At 40.9% G+C, this 13,929-nt stretch overlaps 1 protein-coding gene across 1 annotated transcript in view; it reads left to right on the top strand.

Annotated features, from left to right (window-relative positions):
* The first annotated feature begins 4,582 nt into the window (after positions 1-4,582).
* The window catches only part of LOC107289539 (A-kinase anchor protein 13-like), a 17,102-nt gene continuing 7,755 nt past the window's right edge, over positions 4,583-13,929 (top strand). Inside the window, exons 1-2 of the mRNA XM_029284566.1 lie at positions 4,583-4,615; positions 11,576-11,726. Coding sequence (XP_029140399.1) covers positions 4,583-4,615; positions 11,576-11,726 — 184 coding nt within the window. The remainder of the gene's footprint in view (positions 4,616-11,575; positions 11,727-13,929) is intronic.

Genomic DNA, 13,929 nt, shown 5'->3' with positions numbered 1-13,929 from the left:
CTTCACACCACAATTTCGCAGGAAGTCCTTCAGATGTGCTTTGATTTCCTTGTATTTGGAATGTTGCATACACTGTACAAGGGATGCCTTTGAAGATCACTCAGATGCTGCAACTGGTACAGAAATCAATTGCCTGGGCAGTTATAGCACACCATGCTGGATCCATATAACACCTCTACAAGCTACAGTGGTTACCAGTAGATTTCCAGGTGCGGTTCAAGGCACTGATTATCATCTATAAATCCTTCATAGTGCAGAGCCCGCCTATGGAGGGAACCACTTGTCTTCTGTAATTTAAAGATGCTGTAATGACAATGATAATGACAATGTTTTGCCATTGTCTATATTTTATTGTTTTATTTTGTAACCACCCAGCATTCTGATGGAGTCAGGTAACCTATATTCATGATTGTCCAAGAGTCATTGGGAAATGCACTTCTCTGCACTTGGGAAAAAGTTCAGAGAAGAGCAACTAAGATGATTAAAGGCCTGGAGACTAAATCATATGTAGAATAGTTGCAAGAATTGGGAAAGGCTAGTCTAGAGAAAAGAAGGATTAGGGGTGACATGATAGCAGTATTCCAGTATTGGAGGGGCTGCCACAAAGAAGACGGGGTCAACGTATTTTCCAAAGCACCAGAGGGAAGGACGTGAGAAACAATGGATGGAAACTACTCAAGGAGAGAAGCAACCTAGTATTAAGGAGAAACTTCCTAACAGTGAGAACAATTAATCAGTGGGATTGCCTGCCTCCAGAAGTTGTGAGTGTTTCAACACTGGAGGTTTTTAAGAAGAGACTGGACAGCCACTTGTCTGAAAGGGTGTAGGGTCTCCTGCTTGAGCAAGGGGTTGAATTAGAAGACCTACAAGCTCTATTCTGAATTAAGTGGCCAATCCTGGAAGCTAAATACCAAATAGCAAGTTGAGGTCGGAAATGCTACCTGTTCCACACACTGAGCCAGGTAGATTCAATGAAACTCACTGTGTGACTGGAACAGTCATGCCTTCTGTTAACACCTGGGAATGATTTGGGACTGTAATGGAGTGTCAGAATAACCTTGGAAGAGTGGGAGGGAATGCTGCCTAGGGAATGGTCAGATAAGAGACAGCATAGCCCACAGTTGCATTATGGGAACATAATTTTATTTTATTTTTTAGAAAGGATCCTCCCTAACTTACCACGTGATAAATGAGCTGGCTGGAGATTTTTTTTTTACTTTCAGACTTTCTGTTAACGCAGCCCCACCATAGAATAGAATTCGTTCCTCTTGTCATGTTTCCTATTGAGTCTGCTTGGGACAACCTAACTTTTGACAAGGTGGACAGATGTCACTTGAACTAAAGTAGAACAAAAAGGTAGGCAAGAAGGTTTTAAACTAACCTTCGGGGAAAGCAGTTGGTTTGGAAGAATCATGACATTTTAACAAATGCTAAAGGAATAAGAACCGTCTTGGGGAAGTGCTTGGTTGTTTAAGTCAAAAAAATGAGAAGAAGGAGGGTATGAAAAAAGATTCATACCGACATTTGAAAAAGAACAGGGTATATAATTGGCATATAGCCAATGCCAGAAGTCCTTTTTTACTTATTAATGGGGGAATAAGAGTGCTTGTGAAAAAGAACAGAATTAAAAGTGGTGAAAAGGAGAGAAGCCGTGAGATCCTGTCATTTATAGCAAGGGAGGAAGAATGGACTGGGAGAAATGTTGCTTTTATATCAAGAAGACCATAAAATTCCTCCATAAAATAATTATGGGTGGCAACATTTATTCCTAGATGTAAAATACATCTAGGGAAATGATGAGCTGAGAAAAATACTGAGGGTGATTCTGTTGAGTTTCAAAAGAGAGGAATGCTTAGAAGTTCTTATTGTGGACCAATAAACTGATGAAAAAGAGATGTACAGAAAAGATCAAGAGGTCTGTAGCTCTCTGCAGTCCATGGAAATGATTTAAAACCAAAATAATTGACGCTCAGCTAGAATTCCAAAATGTAAGAAAAGCCTAATTGAATCCAGGAAGGGACCTTCTAGTAGTCTTTAAAAAATTAAGGCAGGTGTCTTAAATTTTAATTGAAAAATTAAAACTGCCCTAATGAGAAGAACAAAATGGAGGAAGGACTCTGGTAAAAAAAGTGAAAGTCAATAAAAAGAAGGAAGGAAGGAAGGAAGGAATCACATGGTCCTGATTTCATATACTTGACACTCACAAGACACATTTTATAGAAAAGATAAAGAAAAAATAAGGGATGTGAAAGAGTAGTCTTTCCTGATGGAAAATGAACATTGACCTAAATGACTTTGATCTGACCAGCAGTGGGATAAAAATGTAAAAAAATATATATTGGGTACTAGTTATACCCGGCCACGCGTTGCTGTGGCTCAGTCTGGTAAAAGCGTGTGTTGCTTTTACGTCCAACAGATGGCACTGTTTTTCAAAAAAACCCCATGTTTTTACCTGTCACAGGTGTGACATCTATATAATAGTAGGTATATAAAAACACGCGCGTATTCGAATGCAACGTTGTGTCAAAATTTCAAAGCAATCAGTGAAGAACTTTAGGAGATTTAAGATTTTGAACAAACAAACATTTACATTTTTATTTATATAGTTTTTATTTATATCGATAAACACTGGGATCTTTGCCAAACCTTTTGGCTGTGGATTTCAATTGTCCCTGGACCATAGGAAGCTCAATATATTGCAAAAGACTAAATCCAGAGTCTAACCATTATAAACCTAGGACACTTAAGTTCTCCGCTCCTCCTCCTCCTCCTCCTTTCTCCTCTGTTGGTCCTTCTAGTTCAGTAGTATTTCAATAACAGCTGCTTCCCAGGGATTTCTCCTAACCCATCTAAGATGGTTGGACTAGAAGATCTCCAAGGTTCCTTCCAACTCTGTATTCTGTTAACTGTTAACTTGCCCAATCTAATATTCCACTCCTCCCGCTCCCGGGTTACATTAAACCACAGGTCCCATCATCTCCAACCATCGTAAGTTAGAAAATCAACAATTTTAGGCATCTATTTTTTAGATCAATCTTTTAGATGAAAATCTTTTGCATCCGTAGCGGCTGTGTTTCTAGCCATAAAAATGCACGTCCTGCTATTACTCTCTCCCCCCTGCTACCACCAGAGGAAGTGGGGTTGGGGGTTGGGGGGAGAGGAGAGGGGAAAAAAACCAACGATGCTGCCAGAGCGGAGAATTTGTTTTGTTAAAAGTACTCGGGCAAATTGTCTGCAGAGTTTATCTGGCAAGAAGAAACATGAGAACCGTATCACTAACAATTGTTAGGGCGCTCTTCTGCAACGGCCATACAAGGAGACGTTTTATCAGATTTTTTGCAAATGTTTAAAGGGCAGTTAATAATCAGGCTTGCATGAGCTTGGAGCCATCAAGGTAAAGAGAACACCAAGTATGGTTATGCTTTTTGGATCTTAAAGCGTCTGTGCCTTTTGACAAATCTTGAGGGCTTCACTGAACTCAACAGACCGCCAGCAAGGCCGTATGTTTTGAGAGAGAGCTATGCACAGTGTGTAATACATTTGTTAAAAATGTACTTAACGGTGTCTTGTTGAGCGTAGGCCTTGTTCTCTTGGCCAAACGCGGAGGAACTCGGAGCGCACGTGTCTCCAGATACTTCACGTTTTGAGATTTGAGGATAATGTATACAAATCTACATCATTCACATTCCGTAACAGCCATCTTTTTCTCTTCCCCCCCCCACTCCCCCCAAACTGTTTTGGTATTGCCTGGATAGAATTCTACCTTTGATGAACAAGGTTTACATTTGAAACATTTACAAACGATCAGGATTCATTTGCTTTTTCTTTTATAAAAAAATTTGTTTTGTAAACATTCTGCCACCACAAAGCCCAACACATTTGTTGCGATGCCTGGCTGAAGAATTCTGGGAGTTGAAGTCCACAAGTCGTAAAAGGGCCAAATTTGAGGACCCCTGCTCTAAGCATTAGTATATAGACCAGGGGTCTTCAAACTTGGCCCTTTTATGACTTGTGGACTTCAACTCCCAGAATTCCTCAGCCAGCGTGCCTGGCTGAGGAATTCTGGGAGTTGAAGTCCACAAGTCATAAAAGGGCCAAGTTTGAGGACCCCTGCTTATGAGTGTCGCAGCATCTCCATCATGGTCACATGATCAAAATCCAACCACTTGCTAGCCAGCATGTGTTTATGATGGTGGCAGTATACTGGGGTCATGTGATCACCATTTGCGACTTTTCAGACGGCTTTCGAAAAGCCAAGTGAACGGGAAAACCCAGATTCGCTTAAAGACGTCACGATTCACTAAACAACTGGTGATTTGCTTAACAACGGTGGCAAAAAAAAGTTGTAACGTCTTGTACGACTCACAATTGCCTTGCTCAGCAATAAAAATTCTGGTCTTAATTAGTCAAAGAATCCCTGTATTGCTTCCTTAATCCTTGCTCCAATGGCTGGAACTATAAACCAAAGAGAAGACTAGGGTATTTTAATCAGCTGTCAATTGTTTTTATTATTAATAATAATCTTTTGTATTGGTTGGACTAATTTTTTTAATTTTTATTTTTCCCCTTAGCGTTCTGGGTCATGAAACTTAATCCACAGCAAGCTCCATTGTATGTGAGTAAACTGTTTTTTTTCAATTTACATTTTCTATTTGGGGAGTTACGGCTTATCAGTCACCGAATCACATGTTTTCAGTTGGATAATTTTAATAATTAAAACCTGTGGTGTAATGGATGTAAGGGTATTGGCAAAATTTGTTCTTCAGCTTGAGTGCTTCTGGGCATCAAAAAATAAGGGTTTGTTGGCCCTTCAAGGCAGGCTGGGTCAAGAAATAGGCACCACAATGTTTCCAGAAATAGTATTTGATTATTGTGGGAGGTATGAACACAATCATGAAAACCTGTTCACAACCTTCTCTGGCCCTTTTGAAGGACAACTCAGTCAAAAGAAGGGTTCTTTTGAGTCCTTTGTCATACTTCATGCTTTCTATTTTCTGATCAATTGTTTTGCCTCCCCTACTTCCTTCTCAAGGATGGAGCTAAAATTCCTCTACAATTTTTCCCCTTGCTTTCCAAAAGGCCCAAAACTCCACGAGGTTTTGACAACCTCATCTCTAAGAGATCACATTTATAACCTGTTGATTTAACTACAGATTCCTGGTGATTTACAACAACAAAAAACAGTATCTCTGCCCATCTACGTCTTCTCACAAAATGGGCATGTTCCAGATTGCCTCCTTGAAGCAACGATATTTGATGGGACCTGAAGCCGTGCCTTTTTTGTTACATTGCCTATGCTTTAGAACAAGTCTCTTTCACGTGCATACCTCCATCCCACAAATATGATTCAGATGACCCCAACCTTGTTGATCCACATTTTAAGAGACCGAGTATATGATTGATGAACTTCAACTATATGCTGTTGATATGTTGTCTTACGAGTTTCTTTTTTTATTGACAATGTATGGGTTTTATTTGCAATATGGGGTGGCGTTCTTGATGTACTTTGCCCAAGAGTGATAATCGTCTGAGTCATGGGTCAGTATATCTTTTTAAATAAATACATAAATCAAACAACAGAAAAACTAAGATCTCCACAGAAAAGGTCAAACTTAATGGTTGAGTATCTGGATGTGTTTGATTGGAATACATTTGATTGGAATGTTGAAGAACGGAACCTGCACTGCTTCTCTTTTGACATGGCCTTCCTTTATTAATCTCATTCGATAAAAATGAATGCTTTATAAGCTAGGCTTCTTTTGATCCGTTATTTATCTTGTGGCAAGACGTAACCAAATGGAGAGGTGGGAGGCAAATATTTCTTGGATGACAAAGGAAGGCTCTGTTTTTACAGCTAGGACTGCCTCAGCAAATGCCTGAAGGTGATTCTATAAGTAAACTGCAGATCTAGCTGCTCATCTGTCACCCTTTTTTGTATGAAAATATTTGGAAAGCAGAAGAGGCAATGCAGGAAGTCCAGGGATAATGCCAAGAGGGATTTGTGTGAATGGACGAGGGGAAAAAAAAGGGCCTTACAGGTTTGAATCATTCTTTTCTTATCTTGGAGAATGAGATTGAGGGAGCTAGGTATGTCTAGACTATCACAGAGAAGGATTAGGGGGGACATAATAGCTGTTTTCCAGTGCTATGAGGGCCTGTCATAGAGAAGAGAGGGTTGACTTGTTCTCCAAAGCACCAGAAGGCAGGACAAGAAACAATGGCTCAAAGCTTGTTAAAGAGAGATCTGACCTAAAAATAAGGAGAAATTTCCTGACAGTGAGAACAATTAACCAATGGAAGAGTTTGCTTGCTAGAGTTGTGGGTGCTTCATTGCTGGAGATTTTGAAAAATAGATGGAACGACCATTTGGCCTGGATGGTATAAGGTCTGCTGCTTTGAGCAGCGAATTGGACTAGAAGACCTCTGATGTGTCTTCCAGTCATATGATTCTATGTTCTATGTCAGGGGTCTTCAAACGTGGCCCTTTTATGACTTGTGGACTTCAACTGAGAAATTCTGGGAGTTGAAGTCCACAAGTCATAAAAGGGCCAAGTTTGAAGACCCCTGTTCTATGTAATGTACAATCAGATCTACCAATCAACAAACCCCAATCCTGCTCACCATTAGCTGAACTGGCAAGGGCATTTATAAGCTGGAAGACCACAGGTATCTCACCACCAGCTTTAAATACCAAGAGGGGTCAGTTCTAACCCAAATAGCTCGGGAAGAAATCAATAATGCAATTTCATTGGTTTGAGTGGCGTATCATATTAACCCACAATGTCATTTTCCCCCTTTGTTTTTCTTAGCCTATTGCAGCAACCCAGGCCATTGTAGTTTATTTGATAAGCCATAATTAGGCACGTAGCATCATACGAAACATGAACCTTGCTATGTCATTGATCTTTAGGAATTTTTAACTGAAGCTAAAGTAGTTTGGCTTTCAAAATTTATACAGGGATGCTGATGAGGTTTTCTTTTAACTCAAGGAAGAGAATCATCTCTTTAACCCCTGACTGCAAAATGAAGCTGCAGGGAACGATGGAAACTGTTTTTGCATTGGTTTGCAATGTGTGGAGTGAAAGCTTACCAACCTGGGTGATGTCTGGAAGAGAGGCAGTTTTGCTCTGACATCCCAGAATTCCTTTAACTTATCCAGAATCCTTTGCAACAACTTATCCCGGAGTTCTTCATGACATGCAGAAGTGGTTGCTGCATGGAAAACCTCTGGATTGAACTGTTGAGCTTGTTACGCGTTTCTTTCAGGGGAATTCGGGACCCAGTTCAGTTTTCATCTCTGCTTAACTTTTTCCCCTTTTCTCTCCTTTTTGCCCCCTCACTCTCAACCTTGGTTGAGAGCAATGGACTGCCACCCAGTGGCCTCTATTAAACCTTCCTTTCAGCTTTTAATCATGATCTCCCCCAGACTTCTTCTCTTGTCCCTGTTTTCCCCAGCTTTGCTGGCTGAGGGATTCTGGGAGTTGAAGTCCACACATCTGCGAGTTGCCAAGGTTGAGAAAGACCGGTTTAGAAAACTTTGAAAGTCCCAAAGCTTCCCCATGAGAGGACAATGGATTCTCCCCACCACCACCACCACCACCACTATTCTTTTTGGTGTTTTAGAATAAGTTCCCCATTCAAAAAATAAAATAAATACTTTTTAGCTAGTTTGCTTCATCAAAAGCTCAAGAATGTTAGTCACATTCTGTGTGACTTCATTGCACTTCTTTTGAATCAAAAACAACAGGCCATTTTAGATACAGCAAACTCTTCCTACCAAGTTGGATGCTCTTAATAAATGTTGCCTCTGGCCGTTGCAACCTGCTTGTCAAACTTACCTGATGAAAGGTGTCAGAGAGATTTTTATGTACACCTTCTTGGAAAATTGTCCTTGAGTATCTGTGATACAGTTTCATAACCAGCTGTGAGGTGATGGGTTGCCAACTGTCCCCAGTAACTTCACAGTTTGATATTAATCATCCGACGCTATCAAGCAGAATGAACGTGTTATGAGCAAGTGTTGAGTATTTGTTTTCTGTTTGACATTCTACATTTAGTAATACTAATGAAAAAGCTTGCCCTTCAGCCTAAAACAAAACAGCCCAAGCCATTGTGTTGACGTGTAAGATTTCCTTAAATTAGTTGGAGATTGGAAATAGACTGACATTTCTCTTTAAGTGGTACAACATGTGTCAAACAACAACATTTTCCAGTTGCACGATCCTTGCATTATCTGTGCCTCACAAACGTGCTTGCTGGTAATTGGCTTTCTCTGAACAGTTATGGAATTGAATGAAAACTTTGCTCTTTCTTCTGATCCAGGAGAAGGTACTTCCAATTATAACTCCTAGGGTTGGGGACTCCTGGCTTAAAGGACTCTGTTATTATACCCTATAACAATAGAGTTCCAACATTTCTCCCAGTGTCTTCCCTTGACATGTCCTGATGATCTTTCTACCAAAGAGAACTTAATTACTGATGGGCTGTGAATTGGGTGGATGGACCTTTATATCAGAAAGATGTTTTGGCATCAGTTCCATATTGATTCCCTAATACTGGACTTTGTAAGGGATGACCAGGCTGAGCCAGAGGGCAGGGTGAAAGCCATCACCAGTTTGAAGTCTCTATGCCAGGGGTCTTCAAACTTGGCAACTTTAAGACTTGTGGACTTCAACTTCCAGAAGGCTGAGGAATCCTGGGAGTTGAAGTCCACAAGTCTTAAAGTTGCCAAGTTTGAAGACCCCTGTTCTACGCCCCCGTAAGAGACCTAAGTCAAACCCTCTTTGAAGTCTGTTGTCTCTTACCTGGTGCCCATTCACCTTGACCGTTAGTAGATCAGATTCTTGTGTATAGACAGCATGGGATAAACCCATCGTGCTTTTGAACGCTATCCTGGCTCCTGACGCCTTGCACCTGACAGGTTGTTCCTTTCATCAAAGGTTCAGAATTCCGTTGAGAGCCAGTTAGGTGAGATGGGCAGTTTAGAAACTTAATAAATCATTAAAAAAAAGATTTAGAGGACAGGAATCAAACGAAAACCTGCTTATTCAACCAGCAGAAACCCTCTTGAAACCCCCATTTTCCCGCTGCCCCCAGCCCCTTTTAAAAATCCTCCCGCACCTCTCCAGACACACCTTTTCTGAAAGATTTGTGACTCCACAGGAAAGCTGGCTATTTTTTAGCGTCTGTCGAATGGCGGAAAACGATCTGTTTTCATTGGCCGCGGGGCGCCAAGCCAAGTCAACGTTAGGCAGTCCAAACTAGGAACGAAATTAACTTATACTTTTGTTTGCTTGTCTGGGCCAGAAGCTCGCTTTGATCTCGGGAGCCTTTTTCCTCCAAACGAGACTTGGCAAGGGCAGCCAGTCATTTGTTAGCTGCTTTAAGTGAAGGGGGTTATAATAATCACCTTGTGCGGTAGTGATCTCTAACAGATGACATTATTTGGGTAATAATAAACCAGGAGAAATAAACACGCTGGAATTAAATGGCTCTTTCAGAGCTCAAGGCAACTTTACTCTTGCGAATGGGAAAACTCTTCCTGGATGGCAAAAATTCCGGATTTGTTTAAACCGGGATGCCTGGGACAGTGATTCATAGATGAGCCTGTGTTCCTAACAGGCTGATTGGGTGGGTGGGAAATACAGGTAGTCCTCAGGTTACGACCACAATGGAGTCCCAAATTTATGTTGCTCAGCAAGACATTTGTTAAGTGAGTTTTGCCCCATTTTACCACCCTTCTTGCCACATTTGTCCGAAATGGTATAGGGTTTCCTGCCTGAGCAGAGGGTTGGACTAGATGACCTCCAAGATCCCTTCCAACTTTATTATTATTATTATTATTATTATTGTTATTATTATTATTATTATTATTATTATTATTATTATTATTATTATTATTATTATTATTATTATTATTATTATTATTATTATTTGTTAAGTGAATCCCTGCAGTTGTTAAGTTAGTAACACGGTTGTTAAGTGAATCTGGCTTCCCCATTGACTTTGCTTGTCCGAAAGTCGCAAAAGGGGATTATGTGACTCTGGGATGCTTCAACTGTCATAAGTACGAGTCAGTTGCCAAGCCTTTTCATTTTGGTCACTTGACCATGGAGATGCTGCAACGGTCGTGTGAAAAACAGCCCTAAGTCACTTTTTTCAGTGCTGTCATAACTTTGAACGGGCACTAAATGAACTGTGTTCAATCCTGTGTTGTTTTGTGAAAAAAAATGAAACGAGGGATATTTTGTTAGCCTTTCCAATTGTTTTTTTTTTTTTTTTGGCAAAATCATTTATAGGAACGATGCAGAAATTAATCAGGTAGAGAGCCTGAGGGTGGGGTCAGATGCATCATCAGTCTGGAGTCCCTACGTCCCCCCAAAAGAGATCTAAGTCCAGCCTCCCTAAAAGTCCACTGATCCTTATCTGGTGCCAATTTTCCTTGACCATTAATAGATCTGATCCTTATATACAGGTAGTGCAGAATAAAATCGTAATGCGTTCTGAACTCTATCCTGGCTCCTGGTTTCTTGTGCCTGACATATGATTTTCTAATGATTCTGTTCCCAATTTTCACTTTTTTTTTTTTTTTTGCATCATGGTTGAAATTCATCTATGAGCTTGGGTGGCTGATCCCAATTCACGCACTTATTCTTGTGAGTGATCTCCTTGACGATTACTGTTTCTCCATGTGCGGCATTTGTGGCCCATGGATCAATCAATCATCTGCAGAGAAAAACAGTAATCAATAAACGGTGTCCAAAAATTTTATTCTGGTTTTGTTTCCTCTCTTGTCTGAAAGAAGCTTCTGTTTTTCTGCCTCTTTTTAAGGCTGAAGAGGCTCTGAAATTTTGGAAGTGGTTTATTAGCACAGTTCTCTCAATATCTCTCTCTTGACCTTTTATGCAACAATTAAGAGCAGAGATAATCTTTTGCACAAGGAGCGGGGTTTGGCCTCCTCAGGGAATATTACGATTTCTATTATTTTTCAGTTGTGTTTCTTGCCCTTTTCTATTCAGCATAAAGACTCGAAGGCTACATGAAATCCAATAAATTCAAGAATAAAAAAGATTTTTTATCTGAAAGCATTAGCATATAAAGGTCTGGCTAAAGTGATGACCCTTAATTGCTCTTTCAAAGACAAATAGGCCACTCTTTCTCTCCATACCTCACTCTTGTAAACCATTCTTAGTAAGACCTACATGCGTTTTTTTCCCTTCTAGCACCAAACTTTTTAATTCATCCAATTTATCATAATAACATAGGCTATGTGACACATTATGGTTGGTTGCACAGTCACCCAAATGTTTAGACTGGATTTGGAGTTTTTATCCACCTATCCCAAGATCTGGGAAAAGAAGACGTTTGTTTAAAGACATGAAGGATGATGTCACAGGATGTAAGCTGTACCAATGAAAGCTGCCTTTCGCAATTGACTGATGTTAATTTTGACAATGCCAATGGTGTTCAAGTAGGGCTCCAGATGTTTTAGGATTGCACCCAGGGCTCCTATTACTAAATGGAGGTTAAAATTTGGTTAAAATTAAAAGTTCCTACCTTTCTCTTTCCCTTTCAGGGTGACTGCATCATCACCATATTGCTTACTGAAGATGACCGCGTTGAAAGTGACGATGTAATTTTTTATCTCGTTTTCACCGGATCCGCCCTTCAACACTACACCAGCACTAGGAAGCTTGATTCAGGGAGACTGGAAACCATTGCTCCAGGTAAGCTGGCACAAATAGACAGCATAAAACCTATCCATCCCTTCCTGTGACTCTTACTGCATTGGGTGAAGCGTGCATCTGAATGAAGGGTAAATACAAAATTGGCACTCCCCCCCTCCATAGGAGCAGCATTGTGCCCAGGGCATTGTATGAGCAAGTGTGGTTTGGTAGTGACCTGGGCTATAATTTGGGGAGAAAGTTGAGTAGAGGACAAGTACTGCCAGCAAATGACTTTTTTATTGGAAAATGGGGAGAATAGAAAATAGAAGTGAAAAACCAGGGAGAGCTGTGCACTCATGTCAGAAGCACCAAGGTGATTCCAGTTTGAAAGAATTAGCCTGTGACATCACCATCAGGGGATGCCCAGTTTGGGGCTCCTTTTATGCCACCAGCGGGAGCTGGAGTGAAGGACGGGAGCTCAACCCCGCCCCACGGCAGCACTCGGGTCTCAAACACAAGCTTGCTAACCTCCAACTTAGCATCCTAACCGCATGAGCTCCTACAGCATGGGGAACCAAGCTTCTGGAACTGAGTTCACACAACAACCTTTAAGCCAAAATCCAGATTAGTAAAACAGAGTTGGCCTTATGACACCAAACAAGTTTTGCTTGAACCAATAAGTTGCATTGTCAACAAGCTAATGCCAAGCATCCTGAACCACTGAGCCTCCACAGATTGGGTGGGACATCACTGGTGAGGAAATTGTTTTGGAAAACAGCGTGGCATCCAGAGAAGATGGTGCCCTTTGCCCATTCTAGAAAAACTGTAGGGCTTTAAAAGAATTGCTGGTGTTAATGATGTGATGCCTTCCTTCCTTCCTTCCTTCCTTCCTTCCTTCCTTCCTTCCTTCCTTCCTTCCTTCCTTCCTTCCTTCCTTCCTTCCTTCCTTCTTTCTTTCTTTCTTTCTTTCTTTCTTTCTTTCTTTCTTTCTTTCTTTCTTTCCCCATTGCAGAGTGCTGTCTGCTTTGGAAACAAGCCTTATTAATTCTCTTTTAACTCCTAATAATAGACAATTCTTGATGTTTTGCTAGGCCTTTAGGAAACATAATTGTTAGCATTTATTTCATTTGCATTTGATGTGTCCATTTCAATGGATCATATTAAGGATAAACGCAAGGGTTTGTTTTGCAAACACCAAGAAGAGCTGGGTAGATGTTTCCGAAATGAAGGCTCTGCACAAAGTTGGCATTACCAAGAGCTGGATGTTGTCATTTCCTTTGCTCTGGATAATTTTGCTGCTTCAACTCATTGGAGAGGCAGGGAGTGGCGTCTCCACCCATTGTCCACTGGAAATTTTATTCAGTCATTTTTGCAGAGTGTCATGGGGTCAGCCCCACCACCTTCTGATGGAACTGGGAAAGACTCTCTTTTCAAACAATGAAGAGCCATTTCCAGTCTGGGAAAACAATGCAGATGTTGATAGACCAGTGAACTGACTCATGATGAAACAAACTTTCTTATGTCCCTACACTTTTCAAAGGAACAAGGGAGAAAAAAAACCAGCTCATTTTTTAAAGCGAAGGCCCCAGGAAAATCAACAGCCCAAGAAGAAATAAATGTCTTTTGACCCTCGTGCTCTCCTTTGACCTTTGCCAAGTCTTGAGAGTTTGAAGGACCCAATTGGGTCAGGAACTGCCCCCCTCTCTCTCCCCCCTTCTGTTGGCTTGCTTCCTTCTTTGGTCTCTTGCCCCGATAATTGACTTGTGTCATGAAGGGCTGACGTTGGATCTTGAAGCAGTTTCGGTGACAACAATTAAAGTGACTCAGCCTTTTTTGAGTGCTACAGGATGAATAACCAGTGGGAGATGGACAGTAATGGAGATGAGGCCCTTTGCTGTCTGCCAGAGAATTGGTACTGATTGGATGATGCCAAAAACCTACAATGGAAACACAAATGTAAAAGCTGCTCAAGTGCTGTGTGTAAATATCGTTTCGTTCATGGTCTAATCAGGTCTCTAGTAGCCCATGGCCTCCCTGTTCTCCCAGGCTTCAGTTAAGTCCCCAGAGGCTAAGGTTAGACATTAGGAGCAAATTCATCCTAAGGGGTTTTGCTAATTTCAAATAATTCTCCAGAACTATTTAGCTTTTTATGTGTCTTATAGAGATTGTGGGGTTTTTTTCTCCTTTGATAAAATATTCTTTGTAGCAGGCATCAAATAAGTAAACAAGTTGCTTGAAAGTAATAGTCATATGGCCTTGGCTT

This window comes from Protobothrops mucrosquamatus, unplaced genomic scaffold (assembly GCF_001527695.2).
Source record: "Protobothrops mucrosquamatus isolate PMUCROS unplaced genomic scaffold, P.Mucros_1.0 scaffold714, whole genome shotgun sequence".
NCBI lineage: Eukaryota > Metazoa > Chordata > Lepidosauria > Squamata > Viperidae > Protobothrops > Protobothrops mucrosquamatus.
Note: the sequence above shows the minus strand (reverse complement) of the source record. Positions and strands in the feature narration are given on the sequence as shown.